The sequence below is a fragment of the Eleutherodactylus coqui genome, chromosome 1, assembly GCF_035609145.1.
Source record: "Eleutherodactylus coqui strain aEleCoq1 chromosome 1, aEleCoq1.hap1, whole genome shotgun sequence".
Classification (NCBI taxonomy): domain Eukaryota; kingdom Metazoa; phylum Chordata; class Amphibia; order Anura; family Eleutherodactylidae; genus Eleutherodactylus; species Eleutherodactylus coqui.
This window is the reverse complement of record NC_089837.1, coordinates 435,741,374-435,766,293: the sequence shown is the minus strand read 5'-3', so window position 1 is coordinate 435,766,293 and position 24,920 is coordinate 435,741,374. Positions and strand designations below refer to the sequence as shown.

At 39.7% G+C, this 24,920-nt stretch overlaps 1 protein-coding gene across 1 annotated transcript; it reads left to right on the top strand.

Moving 5' to 3' along the window:
• The first annotated feature begins 16,398 nt into the window (after positions 1-16,398).
• GJA3 (gap junction protein alpha 3) lies at positions 16,399-17,664 on the top strand. Its single transcript, XM_066593362.1, has one exon. The coding sequence runs from the start codon at positions 16,399-16,401 to the stop codon at positions 17,662-17,664; it is 1,266 nt and encodes a 421-aa protein (XP_066449459.1).
• The last annotated feature ends 7,256 nt before the right edge of the window (positions 17,665-24,920 follow it).

Here is a 24,920-nt window from a genome sequence, read left to right as displayed (position 1 = left end):
AATCGCTAATCGGCGATCGTCCACTTTTCGGGCACTGCTAGCTGATCGTTAAATTCAGTCCAACCTAAAAATCGTCACTCCCTTTTATCAGTAGTTCTCCACGGGGAGTGCTGATAGCATTGTTTCACCTTGGAGAACAAAGGATCTGAGCGCAGATAATAGCCTAGGGCTATTAACTGCATTCAGAGAAGGCTTCATTTGCTCACCTAATTGGTATTTAAGTAGCTGATTTATGCAAAATGATCGCTCAAAGCTGTCTCTCAAACTGTCCTTTGAGTGTTCCTCTGCCCATGTAAACCAGCCTTTATACGTAAAGTCATATGCCGGTCTTTCCCTTCTGAGCCCTGCCATGTGCTTAAACAGCAATTTACGTTCACATGTGGGGCATTTCCGTGCTCGGTAGAAATTTGGTAACACATCATGGTGTGCTTTTTCTCCTTTTGCCTCTGACAAACATAAAAAATCTGGCACTAAACCACATATTACTTGAAAATTTTTAATTTTTTTTTTCAAATCAAAATGTAAAAAAAAATTCACAAAACACCAGTGCAGTCAAAATGCTCACTGCACCCTTCAATGAAGAAATGGGGTCAGTTCTTGGGGGTTTGAAATGTACTAATACATGGCGTTTGAAAATTATTCCTGCAAAATCTGTATTCTGAAAGCCAAATAGCGCTCCTTCCCTGCCCTGCCATGTGCCCGAACAACAGTTTACGTTGACATATGGGGCAGCTCTAAAAACTGCAGAATCTGGGTAATAAATTCTGAGTTTTGTGTCTCTGCTAACTCCTGCTGCGTTATAGAAAAATGGTTTTAAATTGAAAATCTGCAAAAGAAAAAAGAACTGTTCTAATGCACTTTTCTTTAATTCCTGCAAAACATCTAATGAACTTTTTAAATGCCATTTGAAATTTGCTGGTAAATGTGAAAAATTACTTATAAACCTTCACACTATGTGGAGTCCTATAGAAATAAAATAAGACTTAAAAAATGATTTCAATATAAAGTAGGCTTATGGTAAATGTTAATTATATTTTGTGGTGTATGACTAGCCTTCTTAGGCCTCAGACGGGCGTTTTTAAATGCGCATGTTACTTGCTTTTGTGATCCGCATCTATATAGAACCAATGCTTTTCAATGACAGCGGCCACATGTCCAATTTTTACATGCGCATAGAATTCACACCTACAAAAGATAGAACATATGGGTGGCAATGGACGTAGTCATGTTTTAATTACATAGATTTCAGTGGCTTTTAATATTTATGGTGGCCTATAGAAAACCCATTTGAGGATTTTACTATTGTTTTTCCTTTCATGTATTTCTCCACATGTTTATTTCCCTCACATACATCTTCCCAATGTGTGGGCTTTAAACAGGGTTTTACATAAAAACAAACCCTTTTGCCTTTCCGTTTTTTTACGATCCCATCTGAACAAACTATTACCCTGTAAGTTAACCGCCCACTCAAAGCTTTCATCCAACTAGGTCTCAGTTATTCCCACCATATCATAGTTTTCTTCAGACATTTATTACTTCCAGTTCATCACTTTATTGGTCATACTTCTAGCACTGGTCAACATACAGTTTAGAGGTTTTTGTTTATTTTAAAGTGTGTCCCTCTTAACTTTTCTGCCAGTTCTAACTGTACGAACTTCTCCCACTGCTCCACCCTCATTTCCGTTACTTAGTCCCAGATCACTATCTACACTATCTTCCCCTCCATCTCTGTGGTTTCCTTACCCCTAGTCCATATTTTAAAGACTCTTCCAACCTTCTAGCCATCTTTTCCTCAAGCACAGTTGCACCCTTCCCATTGAGATGCAGCTCATCCCTACAATAGAACCTGTAGCCAACAGCAAAGTCAGCCCAGTTCTCCAGGAAGCCAAACCCCTTCTTCCTATACCAGCTCTTAAGCCTCACGTTTACCTTCCTCAACTCCTGCTGCCTTTCTGGTGTGGCACATAGTACAGGTATTATTTCCGAAAATACTTTGGAGGTCCTCTTCCTAAGCTTACATCCTAGTTCCCTGAAATATTTTTTAAGGATCTTCCACCTACCTCTAACTTTGTTATTGGTAGCATTGAGTACCATGACCATTGGATCCTCACCCCAGGGAGTAATCTGCTAAACTGATCCTTGATATGTTGAACTCGAGCGGCAACAAGTCAACACTTTTTGACAATCCTGGTCTTTGTGACAGATTGCCTTGATTTTCCCCCTAATAATTGAGTGTCCCACTACTAGAACTTATCTAGCCTGCTTTGCACTTCTTTTCCCTTTCATACCGGAGCAGACATACACCTGGCGGTCACAGGCCATGCCATGCTGCAGCAATGCTAACCCTAAAATGGCATTCATCTCATCTGCCCATTTTGCAAACTATTTGGGGTGTGCCAGTTGAGAACTAGGCTCCCTGACATTTTTCCCTCTACCCCTTCTTCTGTCACCCAGCTAGCTGCCTGATCATCCTGCACTCCCATGCTACCATGCACCCCCACATCTACCCTATTGAGTGCCTGCTGAGTGAGCAGCAAGTTTCTTTCCATGTTGTCAATGGATCTCAGTGTTGCAAGCTGCTCATTTAGATCCAGGATCTGGGCTTACAAATGTGCAACATACAATATCTTATACAGCAGTATGCACCTTTGAACGGCTGTTCAAAGACTGCATACATGGCACAAGATGTACACTGGAAAGCATTGTCAATCATGGAGCACATTATAAATGGGGATCGTACAGATAGATTAGATAAAAGTAATATATGCCATTGAAAGTTATAATAGATAAGCAGTGATGAAATATATGTGACTGTGTTCTAAAGACCCTGAATCTAAAGTCATTAATCTCAAGTTACACACTTAAGAAACAACACACTTTACAAAACCGCATACTTGGTATACAGTACACAAACTCTCACGCTTGCACACTCGCTTTTGTTTGCTTTATATAGCTCCTAGCTGCAGTACTCCTGTTCCTCCTGTCTACCTAATAAGCTATTTCTCTGATAACTTTCTTCTCAACCCCTTACATTCTGGTTTTCATACTTTACATTCTACAGAAACTGCGCTTCCTAGTTTTTCGCCGTGTACGCTGCTGAAGTCGGCACACTGGTAAAAATTCTGTGCTCTGATATGGAAGTCTACAGGAGAGCATGTGCAGAAGTCTTTTGAGCAATAGCCATTGCGTGTGTGTGGCCATCGTGCACTTACCGTGTACTCTTTGTATATATAATGTTGAGTTCAGCTCAGCATAAAAGCCTTCATCTTGATAAGAGGGACCACATGCTGTGTTCCCCGTGGGCAGCGCTGATAGCATTGTATGCAACCAGCAGCCCACAGCAGAACAAAAGTGATGTATTTAGAGAACAGACCACCCGCTGTTCTCTAAATACATGCAAATGAAGCTAGTTAGCTACTAATCAGCTGATTAGCCCATTAATACCTAATCCAAAATGGTCCATCAAAAGTGACCATTTCTGATGAATTTTGAGTAATCATCTTTGCATGTAAATGGACCTTTACACCATGTTGTCTCTCTATCTAAAATTGAAACTTTCAAATCTAAACTTCAGGTGTTTCTACCATTTACTAATGGTCCTTTTACATGGAATGAGAAATCATTTGCACAAGCAAACGAGTGAACGATGACAGTTTATACAGGCAGATAAATTGTTTAAATGTCATTCACTCAATCATTCAGTCAATCACATTCACTGTACCAGTGAATGTGAATGACTGATAGATCACTATTTATACTCGATGAGTTGCAAATGAGCAAACAATGATTTGTATGCCTGCATAAAATGAACAGTGAATGAGAAGCAAACAAATAATTATTCGCCGTTCAGTCATTCGCTGTGTTTACACTGAACGATTATCTTTCAAATTCGCACAATCCAACAATTTTTTTGAACGATAATAATCATTCCATGCAAAAGGGTCCTTACCAACCTTAACTTGATATTTCCATTTCAATTTGTGGTACTGTCATATTTCTTAGGGAGCATGCCCATTGGCTTGTGGTCATATTTGACTCCAATCTTTCCTTCTCTCTCTATATTCAATCACTTGCACGCTTATGTCACCTGCATATCAAAAACATCTCCAGAATCTCACTATGGATATATTAAAAACTGTTATTGTTGCTCTGAACCATTCTCAAATTATCTCCTTCCAATCTATCCTGAATGCAGTATCTAGGCTTATCATTTTTTTCCATCTCCTATACTGATGCCTCTACTCTGTTTCAGTCACTGCACTAGTTGCTCATCCTATATAGAACACCATTTAAACGTATCACTCTCATCCATAAAGGTCTCCACAATGCTGCACTGCCTTATATCTCCTTTCATCTCTACTCTCTACTCTAATGATCTTAGACTAAGTCCCTCTTTAATCAAAATCTCCTACTCCTGTCTCAAAGGTTTTTCCTAAGCTGCACCAGGTCTCTGGAATGCGCTAGACCAGACAATCAGGTTAATTCCTAATGCTTAGTTTTAAGTGTTCCCAAAAACCACATTTTTTAAGGAGGCTTACCATAATTCCCTAATCTAAGCTCTTCCCCATCTACTGCTTCTTTATAGCCTCCATGGAAACCCGATTTCCTTCATCCCACAGTATCCCCCCACACCTAATTAACTTCATATCGGTATATGAACAGATACCAGTTGATGACTTGTTCATACAGCTGTATTTTAGGTACCCTACGTATTTAAAAGATGGCTGGACCATTGCACAAAACAAGCACTGTTACCCCTGTCACTTTTATTTCTTTATAGTCTGTAAACTCCTGCGAGTAGGACCCTCACTCCTATTGTTCAAACTGTCTGAGTTTAATACTGTATATAATGTCTTATGTTCCCTCTGACTTGTAAAGTGCTGCAAAATATGTTGGGCTTTATAAGTGAAGTATTATTGTTTAGCCTCATAATCATTATTATATTTGATATTACTAAAAGGTGTTTACAAACGTAATACAGCCTTTTTGGATGATAACCAAGTTAAATGGATTTTCATGAATTTAGGTCCAGGTGCTATAGAATAAATATCTCTGTACATTGTAGTATAAATCTGAGGTGCTTTCAGACGAGCGTGAACATAGGTGCGCACAGAAGCACGGACCTATTAGAACTATTGGTTCCCTATCGTTTGTTTACATGTCCAAACTCAAACGCACGTACCTGCAAACCATAGGACGTGCGTGCACCATAGGTCCGTGGTGCATGTCAATATTCCCCAGCGGGGAGTCCCCTTGTCACTGAACACTGTGACAGCACTGTCACGGTGTTCAGTGACAAGGGGACTCTCCGTAGGGAGTAAAGAATCCCCTGCCACAGCTGCCCCAGCTGTGGCATAGGATTTCTTCATCTCCGCGGGGCTGAAGAATCCCCCTGTCACAGCTGTGACAACTGTGACAGAGGATTGCGATGTTCTCCCATTGCTTTTCATAGGCACCAGCGCTTCTGCAGTCCCATTGAAAGCAATGGGCTGCTGGCAAGCCCTGCAGGGATTTTCGGGGAAGGGCTTTAAATATAAGCCCTTCCCTGAAAATCATCCCTAGAATGTGTTCAAAATAAAAAATATATATACTCACCTATCCTCAGCTGCCAGAGCTCTGGTGCATCCAGCTGTGTCTTCTCCCTGCACTGCTCTGAATCTCTTTCAGCAGGGATACACACTGTGACAGCTGTGGCAGGGGATTCTTTATGCCCCACGGAGATGAAGAAGACCTCTGCCATTTCAAGACCTTCCCTGAAAATCACTGCAGGGGTTGCCAGCATCCTATTGCGTTTAGTGGAGCCGCCAGCAGCAGCCCCGGCCCCATTGAAAGCAATGCTGCATGGACCTGCATTCTAGAGGCAATATATAGGTCTATATACCATTAATTGAACAAAATCTCTTTCTCCACCCTTGCCCGGCTTACAGTTTTTAACTTTCACTTCAGAATTAATGTTCAGCAGATGCAACGGAATACATCAAGAACTCTCCAGCTGATTGGCATCATTCCAGTAAACACAAATTGAATACAACAGTGGTGTGCTGAATGTCATCTCTTATCATAATCAGATGACACTAATAAACTACGGCTGGAAAATGCATTATTTGCTGGTGCGTGAAACCAAAATCTGTCCACACTAGTCCTACAAACATGTATCAATTAAGTTGCCAACAAAACATAACAAATTTTTTAGATCCGAGAATACTGTAGCTTGTTTCAGAGCTAAAATGAGCAATGCACAGGCCTATATATTCAAGGGGTTGTCCCGCGAAAGCAAGTAGGGTTAAGCACTTCTGTATGGCCATATTAATGCACTTTGTAATATACATCGTGCATTAAATATTGGCCATACAGAAGTTATACACTTACCCCCTCCGGTGTTGGCATCCCCGTCTCCATGGCTCCGACCAAAGCCTTCTTCTCCCTGGATTAGACGCACTTGCGCTGAAGGGGCCGCACAGGTCTTCTGCGCATGCGCAGAAGACCTCTGCGGTGTGAGCAGGCCGGAGCCGGACAGAAGAGGGCAGACTGTGCAAGCGAATCTAATCCAGGGAGAAGAAGGCTTCGGTCGGAGCCATGAAGACGGGGATGCCAACACCGGAGGGGGTAAGTGTATAACTTCTGTATGGCCAATATTTAATGCACGATGTATATTACAAAGTGCATTAATATGGCCATACAGAAGTGTTTAACCCCACTTGCTTTCGCGGGACAACCCCTTTAAGTAATGTTTCGTATAAAGTTTTGTTTTTATAAAAAGTTGTGACCAGTGTATAATTTGGCCGTAGAAAACACCACAGACTTGTGGAGTTAAAACTTAACTTAAATGACAATAATCATTCAAAAAAGTTAATAATTTGACTAAATTTCTTTTGGATTATGAATGATACTTCATGTGTTTAGTCCTGGGTGAGAGTGTTTCAGGAGACGTGTCTAATAGCTTTATCTTCTAATAATTCTAGTAACATTGCTATGCAAAAACATCTTTTTTTGCTGCCTCTCGAAATTATGTCTTAACTAAGGATTTGAGGGTGCTGAATCCAAATCCGAATTTGGAAACATAGTGGGGGCTCAGTCACGCGGGCGCATCGGCGCTCATGTTACTGCATGTAGCAGACGGCCATACCTGAAGACGGACGTCTCTGCGCCGGAGGAAAGAACATATGACCGGCTTTATTGCCGGTCATGTGTTCTTTCATAAGCGCAGCAGAGAGACGTCCGTCTTCAGGTACGGCCGTCTTCTAACTGTCAGTCACACGGGCGCATCGGCGGCGGTGTAGGGTGCCGATGCGCCCGTGTGACTGAGCCCTAAAAATAACAATAATATCAACCAAGAAATCAAATGTATTACTTGAACACTTTAAGAAATACATATTTATTTTTATAGATTATACAGCATGAACAGCATGAACAACTCATTGTTATTTACATAATATTAGGGTCAATAAACAGAATAAATAACTATTCGGTCATTTTCTTTCTCTTATATTGTTCTGAAAAGTCCAAATTAGTAGATTGCTTGTTCCCATTCCATTTACCTATTTTAAACTTAAATTTACCACATTTTAAGGCCTTAGTCAGACGGGCGTTTTTTCGCGCGATTTGCGGATCGCATGACGGATGCGCATTCGCAAATCGCGTGACCGGTGCCCGAAAATCTGCTTCTAGCCGCGTTTCATTAGAAACGGGCCGGAGCTGTCCAGCGCATTGCATTCAGTGGAGCCGGCAATACAGCCAGCTCCATTGTAGCAATGGGCTGCCGGCGTGCGCGGGATGAATTGTCAGGAAGGACTTAAATATATAAGCCCTTCCCGACAATTCATCCTGCGCTCGCCGGCAGCCCATTGCTTTCAATGGAGCTGGCTGTATTGCCGGCTCCATTGAATTCAATGGGCAAACATCGTTCTTCTCTGCCACAGCTGTTACAGCTGTGGCAGAGAAGAATGATTTGTCTTCTATATGTTCTCAATGGGGTCGGCGCTGCTGCCGCCAGCCCCATTGAGCGCATATAGAGAAGAGAACAGGAATGGCAGATCGCAGTTAGGGGCGATCTGCGATTTCTGTTCTATAATTTATCGGACGAGCGCATAAAAAGCGCTCATGTGTCCGATACCATTGCAAAGCAATGGTTTTAAAAAATCGCCGGACGCATGCGCATGCGCAAATCGCGCGAAAAAACGCCCGTCTGACTAAGGCCTAAATGCTACACAGTTTTGATAAATAAAGACCTCTGAATATTTTATTCTCAATTTCCTGCTCCTTATATACTGAAAGTGGCTACCCATAATTCCTCAAAAATGCTGATCTAATAGAGAACTGCATGTTAGGGTGGTTTCACATCTGCGGCAGGAATTCCTGCTTTCCACATGCAGCACTTTTTCTCCCAGTATTTTCAGCCGGATCTGCAACATAACCTCTGGCCAGAGGTTCTGACGCAGATGTGAAACCGGCCTTAAAATTCTTTGATTATAAAGTTGTGCTTTTTTTTTTTACCTTTTTCAGGGTTTTTTTCAGATTTCTTTTGCACAATCTTAACTTCACAGTGTGTGCACATGTCCATACTTTGAAGGTGCATGCCTGAAAAGATAGGACACGTGTGCACCATTGGGAATGGCACCCCTGCATTCTTTTTCAGGGAAGGGCTTTACATATAAGCCCTTTCCTGAAAAAGAAGCATTTTAGTGTAAAAAAAAGGAAAAAAAACCTTACCTCTCCAGATGTTTCCTTCACCCCCGCTAGTTAAAAGAATTCCCTGTTGCTACATCTGTCACATCTGTGGCAGATGCAGCAGAGGAATTCTTCAATTCTCTACCGCAGCTGTCACACATGAGTGAATATTTTTTTATTTTTTTTACACTATTTTAAATGGCTTTTTCAGGGAAGCCCTTCCCTGAAATTGATTGACGGCTGCCGGGTTCAGCGGCAACTTCTCGCGCTGTCCCCGGCTCTGTAGCGCTGCTGAGCTATCAGCAGCCAGGGATTTAAGATCCCCCCCTGCTGGTAGCTCGGATTGTGATTGGCTGAGCGCTTCAGCACAGCATTGCAGAGCAGGGGACAGCGTGAGGCCTTAGTCAAACGGGCGTTTTTTTGCGCGATTTGCGCATGCGAATGCGTCCGGCGATTTTATAAAACCATTGCTTTGCAATGGTATCGGACACATGAGCGCTTTTTATGCGCTCGTCCGATAAATTATAGAACAGAAATCGCAGATCGCACCTATCTGCGATTCCTGTTCTCTTCTCTATATGCGCTCAATGGGGCCGGCGGCAGCAGCGCCGACCCCATTGAGAACATGTAGAAGACAAATCATTCTTCTCTGCCACAGCTGAAAAAGCTGTGGCAAAGAAGAACGATGTGTGCCCATTGAATTCAATGGAGCCGGCAATACAGCCGGCTCCATTGAAAGCAATGGGCTGCCGGACAGCGCTGGATGAATTGTCGGGAAGGGCTTAAATATATAAGCCCTTCCCTGCAATTCATCCAGAAAAGTGTTAAAATAAAAAAAATATATATACTTACCTTGTCCCGGCAGCTGGAGTTCAGGTCTGACTCACACCCCCTTCACACCCACTGCAGGCCGGCCGCGCGGAACTCCGGCTGCCGGGACAAGGTAAGTATATATTTTTTTTTTATTTTAACACTTTTCTGGATGAATTGCAGGGAAGGGCTTATATATTTAAGCCCTTCCCGACAATTCATCCCACACTCGCCCGCAGCGCATTGTTTTCAATGGAGCCGGCTGTATTGCCGGCTCCATTGAATGCAATGCGCTGGACAGCTCCGGCCCGTTTCTAATGAAACGCGGCTAGGAGCAGATTTTCGGGCGATTTTCGGGCACTGGTCACGCGATTTGCGGATGCGCATCAGTCATGCGATCCGCAAATTGCGCGAGAAAACGCCCGTCTGACTAAGGCCACAGGAGTCGTGGCTGAGCCCCAGCAGCTGAGGGGCTTTCGGGGAAGGCAGCTGATAGCTCACAACTAGAAAGACGGTGACAGCCAGGAGAAGACGCTGCCAAGCCCGGCAGCCGAAGGGAGGTAAGTATGTTTTTTTTCGTGTTTTTACAGTACTTTTACTTGATTTTCAGGGAAGGGCTTATATTTAAAGCCCTTCCCTGAAATCAATTAGCAGCAGAATCTACTACCGCAGCTGACATGTATGACTGCTGCGTTAGAGAATTGAAGAATTCTTCTGCTGCATCTGCCACAGATGTGGCAGATGTAGCAGCAGGGAATTCTTTTAACTATCGGGGATGAAGGAAACATCTGCCGCATGCGGCAGATGTGTTCTTCATCCCTTTGGGGGGGTCACGGCAGCAGCAGAGAGGTAAGTTTTGGTTTTTTTTACACTAAAATGTTTCTTTTTGAGGGAAGAGTTTATATGTAAAGCCTTTCCCTGAAAAAGAATGCAGGGGGCCTGCAAAGCATTGCTTTCAATAGAGCCGCTGGCAACAGCTGCGGCTCCATTGAAAACACTGCATGCAGCTGCATACACGCGTGTTTTTGCTCATACGTAGGTGCGCACGTATGTATGCACCTATGTACGCACAATAACACGCTCATGTGAACCCACCCTTAAGATGTGTTATAGTTCAAAACTTTAATCTAAATATATGAACATTACACTTTATAACTTTTGAAAATATGATGATTATATGATAAAGATTCACAGAAATAGAGTGAGAACCCCTTTAGTATACCCCTCTAATTTTCAACAAAATATATAGATAAGCCTGCAAAAAAACTTTACATTTTATCTGGAAGCACAGTTTTCTATATTTTTGAAATGACTAAAAAATGTTATGTCTTACAAATTGTGGGTATTGAAGGAATTTAGAGCCAATATTCATACTCGGCACCCCAAAATTCATAAGGAAATGTCATTTTTGTTGATGGGAGGATTTTAATGCAGACCAGTGTAATAGACCTATAGATATTACAAATGATCTTTCAGATTTGAAACATTCATAGCTCCAGCTTAATGACACACATACATAAAAATTTGGAAACAGAAACTCAAAAGGTTTTGCTGCACAACATCAAAAATATTTTCCACATCAGAGATGTTCAATATCATCTTTATCACCCTTTATTACTCGACACACATCCAGCCTGTAGTCAAGTTCCTGCCATACCTATTGTAATGTATCACGATTGACTGATGCAATGGCTTCTGTGTTGCGTACTTGCAGATCATGCATGATGTAGGGCAAGGGTGGCATGTAGACTATATCTTTAACACTCCCTCAGAGAAAAAAAATCAGAGGACGTACCAGAGAACATGGAGGCCAAGAAAGAAGCTCAGCATCACCACAAACTGAATGGCTAATTCATCTGTTTGGTATTTGTCTATTGAGCTCACTTTTAACTTCATTATAAAAATGATGAGGGGAGGTCCTGTTAGAAGATGATTTCCTGTTCCAGCTGCGGCAGAAGCCATAACTGTAACATGTCCAGGTATAAAATCCTCAGGATTGTTTCCTCATGGAAAAAAAAGGGGCCGTACACTTTTCCCCAAATTCTGACATTATGTTTGTTAACTGCGCCCAAAAGGCATATGATGGCTTCATCATCACTAAATACTAAAGATACCATTAAACCAACAACTTCCATTACAGTTTGCATACTCTCACAGAAAGAACGTTGCCTCGCTTTCTCATCCAGTTTTATGGCCTGTAACAATTGCAATCAATAGGGATAACATCGCAAATGTTTGCACTGAATCTACCAACTGGGTGAATCTTCAACAAAATTTGTTATAAAATGACGTTGCACACTAATAACAGACTGGTAGACACAAATCAAGGACATAAAATGCTCTCCTGTCTTTGCTAGCAGCCACTTCGCCTCATATTCCCCTAGCGGTGACTACGGTAGAATAAAAATTTAGCAAAATTGTCTAATAGTAAGACTGTCCTTGTAGCCCATAGCAACCAATCAGAGTGCAGCTCTCATTTTACCTCAGCGGCTTGAGAAATGAAAGTTGCATTGTGATTGGCTGCTATGGACAACAAAGACAGTCTGACTGTTAGACAGTTTGGCTAAATAAAATTTTTTGAGTTTCTGTTTCCATTAATATCAATTTTAGGTATCTGAGTGTCATTAAATGTGATTATGAGTGTTCCAAATTGGGAAGATCATTTGTAATCACCCTGTTTAGTAGAAAGATCCTGCTTGATTCCTTGCTATGGTTTCTCTGTGAAAACTCACATATAGTGAGGTATCTGCCTTGACGTGGATTGTGGATGCTTTTTATTTTGTTGTCCTGTTTATACTCCTCGTGTTGTTTCATCTTGGTTCTTCCTTTACCATTCAACAAAATGTTCTCATATCATTGGATATCATCCCATTGGATGTCATTTACATACTATTTTGAACAGTTTCCCATTCCTTTTAAATTGCATTCAATGTAGTGATACATAAAGGCGATTTGCTTACCGTATATACTCGAGTATTAGCCAATCCGAGTATAAGCCGAGACAATAAGTTTCACCACAAAAAACTGGGAAAACTTATTGATCCGAGTATAAGCCGAGCTATACTCGAGTATCTACTAGGTTTAAAAAAATTCCATACTCAGCTCCCAGCTGGTGTCTGTGTGACAAGCTGCTTGAATTCTCCACGCTGTTATCCCCCGCCGTCCTCTCTGCTCGACTCTGTCAGTGCTGTGTAAGTAAGCGCTGTGATTGAATTGAGCGCCAGCCAATCACAGCTGGCGCTCGATCCAATTACAGCGCTTACTTACACAGCACTGACGGCAGGGGATTTGAAAGCTGAGCAGGGAGATGACAGCAGGGAGAATTCTAAAGCAGCTTGATTGGCTGTGAATGATCGAGCACTGGCTGTGATTGGCTGATGCTCGATCAAATCACAGCTCTTACTTACAAAGCGCTGACGGCGGGGGATGACAGAGCCGAGCAAAGAGGACGGTGGGGGATGACAGCGGAGAGAATTCAAGCAGCCTGCTGCACCGCAGCCGGAGACACAGGCGCCGGCTGGGAGGTGAGCATAGAGTTTGTTTGTTTTTTAAGCCTTGCCTGACTCGAGTATAAGCCAAGGGGGGCTTTTCAGCACAAAAAAATGCTCTGAAAAACTAGGCTTATACTGGAGTATATACAGTATATTTATTTGTTTTCTTTTGCAGGAATGGCAAAAAAATGAATTGTTGCAATTTTTAACACAAATATGCCAGTGTTTGTGACTTTTTCTGCCAGAAAACTGGTGAAAATCCTTCAATAAAATCCTTTATTATCTGTTGTAGTTGAATTCCAAATAAATAACATCAATATATCATAAATGTATGTCTTTGAATTACATTATTGATGGTGTAATAATTAGTTCACTAAGTGGAGTTACTTATACATATTCTTTATATCTACACATAATATATCGGGCTACATTTACTTGCGAATCCCACTGTCACTTGCTCTAGATTTGCTGTGACAATTGATACATCAAGAATAAGTTGATTAGCTAAGCTACCAAGTATTTCAATACAGAATAGGTTGGTTTTTGTAAAGGTTTGTATGTTTTACACCTGTATATTCTGATGTGAAATACTCTAGCATAAAAAAATGTACACAATTTATAAAATATAAACATGTAAATTAATAGCGTAAAGCTTTTTTATATACTCTCCATAGAACTAAAGCATTTAGAGAAGTCACTGCCATTATCTATATTTATTGCCACTTCTTGAACCTTTTTTGGAATTCAGTTTCTCAAAAACAATATTCACATGGGTTTACTTGATAGGCTAATATTTTTATATTTAATATTTTTACATTTTATTTATAGCAGGGGCGTAACTATAGAGGGTGCAAGGGATGCGGTTGCACCCGGGCCCAGGAGCCTCAGGGGGCCCATAAGGCCTCTCTTCTCCATATAGGGAGCCCAGTACTATGAATAAAGCATTATAGTTGGGGGCCCTGTTACAGGTTTTGCATTGGGGCCCAGAAGCTTCAAGTTACGCCTCTGCTTGATAGGCTAATATTTGTACAAGATCAATCACATTTAGGGCTCCCACACACTTGCGATTGCGTTTTTTGTTAACGCGATTGTCAATGGGACTTTCTATTGTAAAAAAACGCAACGCACACAACTGCGTTTTTGGTGCATTGCTTTGCGTTGCGTTTTTAACATTAGAAAGTCCCATTGACAATCGCGTTAACAAAAAACGCAATCACAAGTGTGTGGGGGCCCTTACAGATACTTTGAAATCCATTATAGTTATAAAAGCAAAGTAGTTCTCTCTGGTACCATTCCAAGTTGCGAGCATGTGTGGTTCCTATCTTCTCTTGGTTATCCTGTTATCAGAAACAGAAATACAGTATAAGAGGATACACATTTACCCAAATCCTTCAATGTGCAGTGTTAATTTAACTTTGCCAATGACTACAACACTTTCTTGTTTCTTACTCAGGAGCAGAAATCTATTAGGTCCTTGGCTTCCATGCCCCATGCATGACAAGGTATGTGCATTGTGATATGCCTTCAGCAATGCTTCTCAGCTGTTTGTAAATTTATTGCAGCTAGTCTGATTCGCTCTGCAAGTTGTATCCTTGTTTAATGGGTGCAGGAGTGCCACAATCTAAATGGTTTTCAGTCCATAAAAAAAATCTTTGTTTCGTATAATTCAATGCCAAACCACAGGGGTGAGAGCTGCCAAGCTGATCCTTGCTAATGTTGACCCTTAGTTCTACAGCGGCTTATTCCTCTCTCTCTATGAAGCTAAGAATGAAGATGCAGGTATATTGAGGGATGACAGAAGGAAGCGGTATGAGTGTTTGTCTGACAGCTATTAAGTTCATACTAACATTATTCCGTCATAGGAACAGCTAAATGGAAAGAAACACTTCAGTTTTTGTGCCTATAGACATTCATTAAGACTGAAGACCTTGAGTTTCAATCTATTTTTGAATTTTCCATCGCCATTCTGTTTTTAGAACTGAAGCAAAAGCGCAGATTTTTTCCAGTTAAAAAAAACTCAACCAAAACGGATTGCAACTTTTCAGTTTTTTTAATATTGCACTTCATGGAAAATGGAAGCAAATGCTTCTGTTTTTAATTTCCGTATTTTTTCCATTTAGCTGCACCAACAACAGAACAGATAGTTGGAAAAACAAAAATCAGTAGTGTGAGCCGGGCCTAAAGCCCCATTTACACACAAAGATGATTGCTCAAAATTCGTTCAAACGATAGCATTAAATTCAGCGTGCAGCCCGCGGCAGAACAAAAGAGATGTATTTAGAGAACAGACCACCTGCTGTTCTCTAAATACATGCAGATTAAGTTAATAAGTTACTAACGGCAATTAGTGCTCATTAGTAGCATATGCAAAATGATTGCTCTAATGGCAATTAGTGCCCATTAGTAGCTTATGCAAAATGATCACTCAAAACTGCGATAATTTTGCATAAGCTACTAATTGGCACTAATTGCCGTTAGAGCAATCCTTTTGCATAAGCTACTAATGGGCACTAATTGCCATTAGAGCGATCATTTTGCATAAGCTACTAATGGGCACTAATTGGCATTGGTAGCTTATTAACTTCATTTGCATGTATTTAGAGAACAGCAGGTGGTCTGTTCTCTAAATGCATCTCTTTTGATCTGCCCTGGGCTGCACGCTGAACTTAATGTTATCAGCACTCCCTGTGGAGAACTCACCATATGTTCCCTGCTATCGGGGATGATGGATTTTATGCTGACTTGAGTTCAGCGATGAATGAACAGTGAACGAAAAATGCATGATGGTAGCACATTTATACGCAACGGCTATCGCTCAAGAGCCATCGTTTGTACGAATTTTGAGTGATAATCGTTGCATGTAAATAGGCCTTAAAACTGTATGGCCACCTTTAGGCTCTGCTCAAATTGCAAGTTTTTGGGGTTTTTTTCAAAGACAAATCTTTATTGGAGATTTTCATACCCAGAGGCAACCAGAATGGCAGGTCTTGGATCCTTTATTTGCATTGGAAAACTTACAGTATTTCTGAGAGACCTTTATACAAAATATTTATAGCCATTCATGATGACTTCCTTACATGACTTCATTCTGACCTCAACAGAAGATTTTCCAACTGCTCTGCCATCCCTTGCTCACTTCATATACCTCGCATTTACTAGAATATTGTCACTGTTAGTTTCATAAAGCATAAAACTGCAGCTCCTATTTAAAAAAAACATGGACACTTCTTTTTGGTAATGTTCTAGATGAATTGCACATCTCATTTAAATCTTAATTGATGTATCGAAATACAATATGTAATTTACATTGCATTCATATTTTATATAGATATGAAGTGAATAGACCAGCCAATGTATTTTCTTTATTTTTGTAGCACCTCACCAAAATTAAAATTTACATGTTAATTTTTCAGGTTAGAAATCAGAAATAATGGGTGACTGGAGTTTCCTGGGAAGATTATTAGAAAATGCGCAAGAACACTCCACTGTCATTGGAAAGGTCTGGTTGACTGTTTTGTTTATCTTCCGGATCCTGGTATTAGGAGCAGCAGCAGAAGAAGTCTGGGGAGATGAGCAGTCCGACTTTACTTGTAACACCCAGCAACCAGGTTGTGAGAATGTTTGCTATGACAAAGCCTTCCCGATATCTCATATTAGATTCTGGGTGCTCCAAATTATCTTTGTTTCCACCCCCACACTTATTTATCTTGGCCATGTCCTGCACATTGTGCGGATGGAAGAAAAGAAAAAAGAGAAAGAGGAGGAGCTTAAAAAGTGTATTAAAGGTAATAATGAGAGGGAACTTCTCCTTAGGAAGGGAGTTGAGAAGAAGGAAAAACTCCCTATCAGAGATGAAAGAGGGAAAATCAGGATAGGCGGTGCCCTCCTCCGCACCTATGTCTTCAATATTATTTTCAAGACTCTGTTTGAAATTGGCTTTATTGTAGGACAGTACTTCCTGTATGGTTTTGAGCTGAAACCTCTTTATCGTTGCAACCGCTGGCCTTGCCCCAACACTGTGGACTGCTTCATTTCGAGGCCGACGGAAAAGACCATTTTCATCATATTTATGCTTGTAGTGGCTTGCGTGTCTCTTTTGCTGAATATGTTAGAGATATATCACTTGGGGTGGAAGAAACTCAAGCAAGGTATGACAAACCGATATGTCCCTGACCCTGCTTGCAATAAAGCAGAACCTTCTAGCCCACTCCCGCGAACTGCCCCGCCAAACATGGCTTTTCCGCCATATTATACTGATGCAGCTGCTGCCCCTCCAACTGTGCAACATGTATATGCTAGGTCTCCACTTTCTGATTTCAAAATGGCATCACTTGCAGAAGAGGCTATCGACCCATCCTATTTTAGTGGCCATGTTGACCACCATGCATTAGCGGCTGAGCAGAACTGGGCCAACCTGACAGTGGAGCGGGAAAGAAAACCTGGATCAAGCAGTGCCAGTGCGTGCAGTGCAACCACTTCTGCTCCAAGCAGTATGAGAAATGAGGGAGGGAGCGATGAGATGGTGGCTCCAGTGGTTGAGAGAAGTGCAAGCAATGCAAGGTCAGAAGTAGAAGATAAACCAGCCACTACCACTGTAGAGATGCATCAGCCTCCTGTGTTAATAGACACAAGAAGGCTCAGCAGGGCTAGCAGGTCCAGCAGCAGCAGAGCTAGATCAGATGACTTGGCAGTGTAGAAACAAAGCTATAAGCAAGCAGAGAACCTATGATGGCAGCAAAAGAATTTGCTGGGTACATATTAAAAAAGAAAAAAAAGGCATAGTTTGTTAACCTACTAAGTGGTAGTGGTGCTTGCTTTAGTCACCTCTGTCACTGGATAAGTTCTAACAAATTATTACAATATAAGAATAAATGGAGAAAGGTGGCGAGAGAGAACTTGTTATGCCAAAATTCAAGTTTGCTGTTATTGCACACTGTGAGTTGTAGATAGCACTTTGTCATATTTTGGAGAAATTTTATCTTTAAATGGAGAGTTTATATTTTGAAATCTACATAGTATCAAAAATACAAATGAACCACACAATATAATATATATTTAGGCTTCCATAATACTAAGTAGAGAAAGTGGAGAATTGGCAACTAAACCCTGATAGTGGTATGTACTACAAGGGCATCCAGTTGTGTGCTGTGCTATGCCATTATTACATTCTGTTTTTATACTTGTTTCTACTGTGGCATTTTAAAGCACAGCATTACTGTTATACTACTGTTGACTGTAACTGCACTGAAATGTATGTGTACATAAGACAGCAGCCAATACAGTCATCTTTGTTGATGGCACTTTGCACACTAATAAAGCATCTAATGAATTACGTTTACATATTATGGGCCTCATTGATCAAAATCATCTAACAGGAAAAGTGGCCTTGTTTTCCTGAGCAATTTGAAAACAGAAAACTGAACTCTGATTGGTTGAAAAGGTTGAATAAATGCACAAAAATACAGGTCCACCAAGTACAACCTATAATCCTACAATCTTCTTCCAGAGGAAGGCAAAAACTCCTCTTAGACAGTTGCCAATTACCTCATATTATGGGGAAATATTCCTTCAGACTCCAAATAAGGCAATCATAATGAACCCCTAGCTTAACAACCCATCTCTAGTAATCTAATACCCATAACTTTTGATATTATACTTTCGGGAAGGGCATGCAACTAGAACTTTTTCGACCATCACCACAACATTATGTGGCAGACAGCTCCATATGGGGGATACTTAATAGGGAATACTTTACCAACTCTTATGGTAAAGTATTCCCTATTATGATGGTGGTGAAACCTTCCTTCTTCTATAGGTAGTTGATGCCACCTTGTTATGGTTACAGACCTCGGTATATGAACATCATGAGACAGATATCTGTATTGTCCATTGATATATTTGTAAATCGTAATTTCCTTGCCTCTATAGTTGTATTACTAAATGGGCAACACAACGAATTTCTCTTTTAGACGGTTCTGTTAAATGTGGTCCACTGTTCTATAAAATGCCAAGAATAACGACAGAAGATTTATTTGGCTGAAACCAAAATGTTTATTCTATTACCTAGAATTGATTAGTTATATTGCAGTGGGTGAGTTAAGCCTAATGTAATGTACATGAATACAAATAAAATAAAAAATATATATTTTTGTAAGTGCTGTTTAAGAATATATTGTTCAGTTATGTATCCTACTTTTAAAAGAAGAAGCAGCAGAATATGTAACATTTCAGGGAGACTCTCTAAGAACTCAAGTCTTGTTACACTTCCGTTCACTATGTATATATTTTACCACTTTATGTTTGAGACCTCGTCCACACTGGTGTTTTCTTGCAGTGTATCTTCTGAAGCTAGTGCACTCTGGAAACAGTTGGTCCCGTGCAAATGAATAGGGTCCATCTAACGATGCGGCAGTTGTTTTCACAAAACTATACTGCAAAAACTGATAATGTGTGCCTATCCTAATACCATCCCAACTGTTTTATTATTCTCAAGGTCATTCATTAAAGGCTGTGTACATTGAAGCAATTAAAAAACTGTTGATGAAATAGTAGACTTACACTTTAAAATCATAGCTTTAGACAGCTTAACAGATTTCTATTTATCTTCCAAAAAACATTTTCTTGTTCCTATGTATAATTAATACCTAAGGGCTCTTGAGCACAATCATGTTATGGCTCTATATGCCTAAGTTGTACAGAGTTGTAATATGGGACCCCTGGAAGTCCATGGTGGGCTACTGTATCTCTATATGCCTTAAATTTAATACTGAGACTCATAAGTGGCTTTTCTGTCCGATTCTGAATAAATCCAACAAAAAATAAATATTGACATGCTCCATTGGATGTTATTTTACAGAGGTATTCTCAATTCTTCTAAGGGAGCGTATCTCATCATAATACTGTGCTGTACATAGACAACATATAATGGATCCTTAGTACATAGCAGTAGAGACTCTGTGTACCTCTGTACAAGCTCAGTGCACACAGTCATAACATATACATGAGACCTAATTCAAAGCCTAAAAGTTCAAGTGTGACTATACGTAACCTAAATATCCCATCACCCTCTCTGCCAAGCTATATCCACATAGGTTTTGGAAGCTAAAGGTCCTTTTACATGAGCAGATCACCTGCCCATGCTAATGAGCGCTAAATGACAATGAGCATTTTGATCAGCGCTCGATCATTATGTTCTCACGGGAAGATGAATGGCTGTATGAACATTATTGATTCTTTGCCCTTATACATATGTCATTGGTCGACTGCACATCTGAGTGTTTACATGAGGAGGTGTGCAGCCCGCCAGCAAGCATTTTTACACTTACATAAACAAGACAATTGGACAATAAATCAGCATTTGCTTCTTCGTTGGCCGATTGTTTGCACTTTTACATGGCCCAATGTTCGGGGAAACAAACATTCTCACCCAATTGTCAGGCCATGTAAAAGGGCCTTTAGAAGTGGAAATTAATTTGGCAAGGTCCTTACACTGTAAATCTAATGTTCTTTCACTCTGGCTTTGCAGATATCATAAACTGATTTATTTGTTTTACTTTACTGAATCACTGCACCATAAGTAAGGGAAATAAAATCACCAGTAGCCATTTAGAACTAGCAGTTCGGTAGTATCAAGGTGCTGCCAAAGAAAGTCCAAAGCTTGGCCTTGACTAAGAAGTACATATATGCTGATTAAATAGTACAATATCTACCACTTAAATTGGACTTATTAGAAACACAATAGATATGGATAATACATTTTTGACTGTGAAAATCTAATTCTCCATATTTTTTCAATTTTAACATTTTTATATCATTTTAAAACTTATTTGAATATTTGAAAATCCACCAATGTATTCTCCTGGAGGTTTTCTATTTTCTTGTTTTCAAATTGAATGTATAAAACCAACCAGCGTTCGAAGACAATATGTTTACATACAAGATATGCACATACTAAAAGCACATTTTATATATTTTTTATTTTCAATGTTCCTTATTGCTCGCTGTATATAAAAAGACATTTAATCTGTGTGGACAATGTATCTTTTTATTCAGCTGTTTATTTGCTATTACTTGTTTAATCATTTATGTTACATACCCCATCAAATTGGTGTTCCTTGTTGGTCCCTTCTGAAAAGATGCAACAGTATGAATTCAAGAAGCCAACAGGCCAAAATGAGCAGAAATATGTCATCAAATTTTGACTTATTGTAGGTGCAATAATATTTATTAGAACGTGAAAGAAGCCTAATCTGAATTAAAATGTTGTCTACTCATACACACTGATAGCAGATCCAGAACATCAAATATTGTAGTGGCAGCATCAACGGTGTATCATAAAAGAAATCTTGAAAAAGGCCACCAAGCCGAAACATTGCTTTTACTGACTTCTGGATATGCTATTGGGATCATGGTTCAGGTTCCTGATTGGCTTTTGCAAGTGAACTCCCCTGGCTGAATGCAGCTTGGCTATAGTGCTGCTGGATTATCCTGTTTTACTTCCTCGGACTGATAGGATATCATGATGATCTGCTAACAATGTCCAATTGGTGGGGTTCGAACAGTGTAATCCCTGCCAATTGCTAGAATGAAGTGGAAGCAGTGCTAAAAAAGTGCTATGTCTTCTGTTGACTTAATTCATCTTTATATATGAGCTTGCATGGTTGGCCATTATAGTCAATGGCCAACCATGCAGCCTCCAGAAAAAGCAGATTGCTTTTCTGTCTGTGATGAGAACACCTCTTTAAACAGGTACTATGCTCCTGTGTTCAGATGTGGAAATAAATACACTATATGAATGATTCTATAACTCAAGGAATAGTGGCTGTTTGTATGTAAGTCAATCCACTGTGTTATTATGGCATAATTAACTGTTATCTGTAATGTAAAGTAAAATCTACAACTCACAGTTTGCATGTTATCAATTTTGTATGGTACAGTAACAGCAAAGTGGCACAAAAAATAAAACTGTACATGAGATTAAGCTATTCACTTCATGTAGATAATCATAACTATCAACCTTGTTGGTGTTAGTACTGAAACATCTTCTGCCAGAGAAAACTTTTCAACTATGATAGTTATGTCTTAGGTCAGCTAATCTAAAGTAAGATGTCGTATATAACTGCAAAGATTCTTGCGGCAGAACACTGCTAAGAAATATCATCCTAAATGGTACTTGGATGATAAAGTAGGAGACTAATATTTTTAGTACAGGTGTAGAAATTAGTTAAAGGAAAATATACATTTATACGTTGCTATTTGAAAAAATGATGTCTTCTATCTCAATGTCATAATATGCCTGAAATATTTTTTTCAAGATAGATCATTGCCATTGGATAGAAATTCTTGTCATGTTTTCAGGTCAATTGTCTTTAATACACAGTGGTAGCTACAGTTACCTTTGGGTAAGGAAGATGGAATTATAAGAAATATTCTACTGATTGTGTGAAAAGGTGGGCTGTTTGAAGATTTCTACCTTAGATCGAACGTTGAATTGTTTTCAATTTCTAAAGTATAGAAAGAGTTGCACTTTGAAAATGATAAGTAATGCAGTATGTGTATGCTCCCAGCAATTTATAGTTCATGACAAATCATGAATAGCTTTTTTATGGAGAAACATATTTTTGTGATTTCTCACAAAAACAAAACATTTCTTGAATATATATACGCTAAAAACATGTCTGCTTTTAGCTGATAGAAATAAACTACAGTATGTAGCAGTCATTACAGCTGCATGATTCACTATACACAGTAAATATATGTGTGTGTGCGTGAGTGTAAAATCACCAATAAAAACATAAAGCCTTTGACATGTGACTTTAGAAAAAACAAACGACATTATTTCAATCTAATGTAATATTATAGTCTGATAAATTTCCACAATATAGCTGTATATTTCAAAGGATCATGCTTTATTTGCACCAATTTTATTGTGAAATGTGTGCAATATATTTGTAATTTTGGTTTCTGAAGGTGTTACAGTTATCTATTTGATTAGTAATTGCACATTTGGGAAAAATACGGATTTTGAAGTTTACATTAGTATGAATATAAATTTGAAAATAGTTCCCTAAAATTTGTTGATCCTTAAAATTAAATGTCTTAAGAAAACACGGAGCTCTTCACATTTAAGACAGTACATTTAAGGCATACTTAATTCTAGAAGAATATTAGTTGCATCACCTTCCCTGTTTTGGCTTTTGTGACACGTAGCTATATTTGATATATGTTTCTTTACTGTTAAGAATAAAATCAGATTATTTAGATAACAAGTAAAAAAGAAAGATAACAATTAGTAATTAGTTCAATAGTTTATATGTTGGGGACCTTAACTTAAAATTAAAGAATATTTTATCTTTTTAATTCTTAGAGTAATACAAAAATTAGCTATAATTTAAATTGAATGTTCAACTTTAACACCATGTTGTTTTAGCAACATTGTGTGCTGAATAGTTTCTCATTAGAGATGAGCGAACGTACTCGGTAAGGCCGATTTCGCAATCGAGCACCGCGATTTTCGAGTACTTCACTACTCGGGTGAAAAGATTCGGGGGTCGCCGGGGGGCAGAGCGTGGTGGAGTGGGGGGTAGCAGCGCGGAACAGGGGGGAGCTCTCTCTCTCTCCCACTCCCCTCTGCAACCCCCCACTCACCCACGGCGCCCCCCGAATCTTTTCACCCGAGTAGTGAAGTACTCGAAAATCGCGTTGCTCGATTGCGAAATCGGCCTTACCGAGTACGTTCGCTCATCTCTATTTCTCATCTTTATAGTGGTCAGAGCTCCATTTTGTTTCATATACAACTACAAATCTTTGGCATAGAAATAGAATGATGAAATCACCAGCAGGAGCAGTTTAAGAGTGAAAAGAGAATGAGTACTCACCCATTCTCTACCCTGGCAAAGCATTACTGCAGCTTTGGTAGACCCCTGCCAGATTCTGTTTCCATGTGGGCAGGGGTAACATTTCATACTGCTGGTGATCGCTGTGGTCACTGGCGTAATTATAGGGGATGCGGTTGCACCCGGGCCCACGAGCCTTAGGGGGCCTATAAGGTCTCTCTTCCACATATAGAGAGCCTAGTACTATGAATAAAGCATTATAGTTGGAGGCCGTGTTACAGGTTTTGCATTGGGGCCCAGGAGCATCAAGTTACGCCTCTGGCTGTGGTCATTAATTGGCTGTACTGCTCATATGCTGTCCGCAAGTAAACAAAGATTAGCAGAATCATGGTACAGCAAACCTTAAATCGCTGGAGCAGATAACAGTTAAGTATTGGTCCTTTTTTTGTTTTATTACATTTGCAGCATTTTTTTTAAAGCCAGACAGCGATGACGTCAGGCAGCCAGGACTCCAAACACAATAAAGTTACACTTAGAAATTATTCCGAAAATAATTTTGGACCTATTTAAAGAAAAAAAAACCATAGTCCTCAAAATGTAGTCCATTAAATATATCATTGCATTCATTTCACTTATGTCTTCAGTTCTGTTTAGCTTATTTCCACCTTTATAGTAACAATTCCCAAAACTTAGTAAGTGTATATTTTAATTACATTTTTAACAGTTTCATGACAAAAATTTCCTAAAATTCCTACAGAGAGTTGCAGAGCTGCCATGGCTTTAATAGATGCTAAAATAGACATTACCTCTATAAATCTTCATCTACTCAATGAATATTTGCAAGTCATTAAAGTAGTTTTTAATTAGGAACCATATTAATTACTGATATTTTACAATAACGTTTTAACAAGGACGTGTCCACACATTCTCAGGTGGTTCTAGCAGTGTGGCCCACTCCTGTCCACTTTTCCAATTAAACTCAAAGAATTAGAGGTGAGACATTATCATAGCAGTTCATGACCTACAGTATGTCTGAGAGTTAATGACTTGCTTATTGTTTTTAAGAAATAAACCTTTCCCTCACAAAAAAACGTTTTTCAATACATGTAGTCCATGT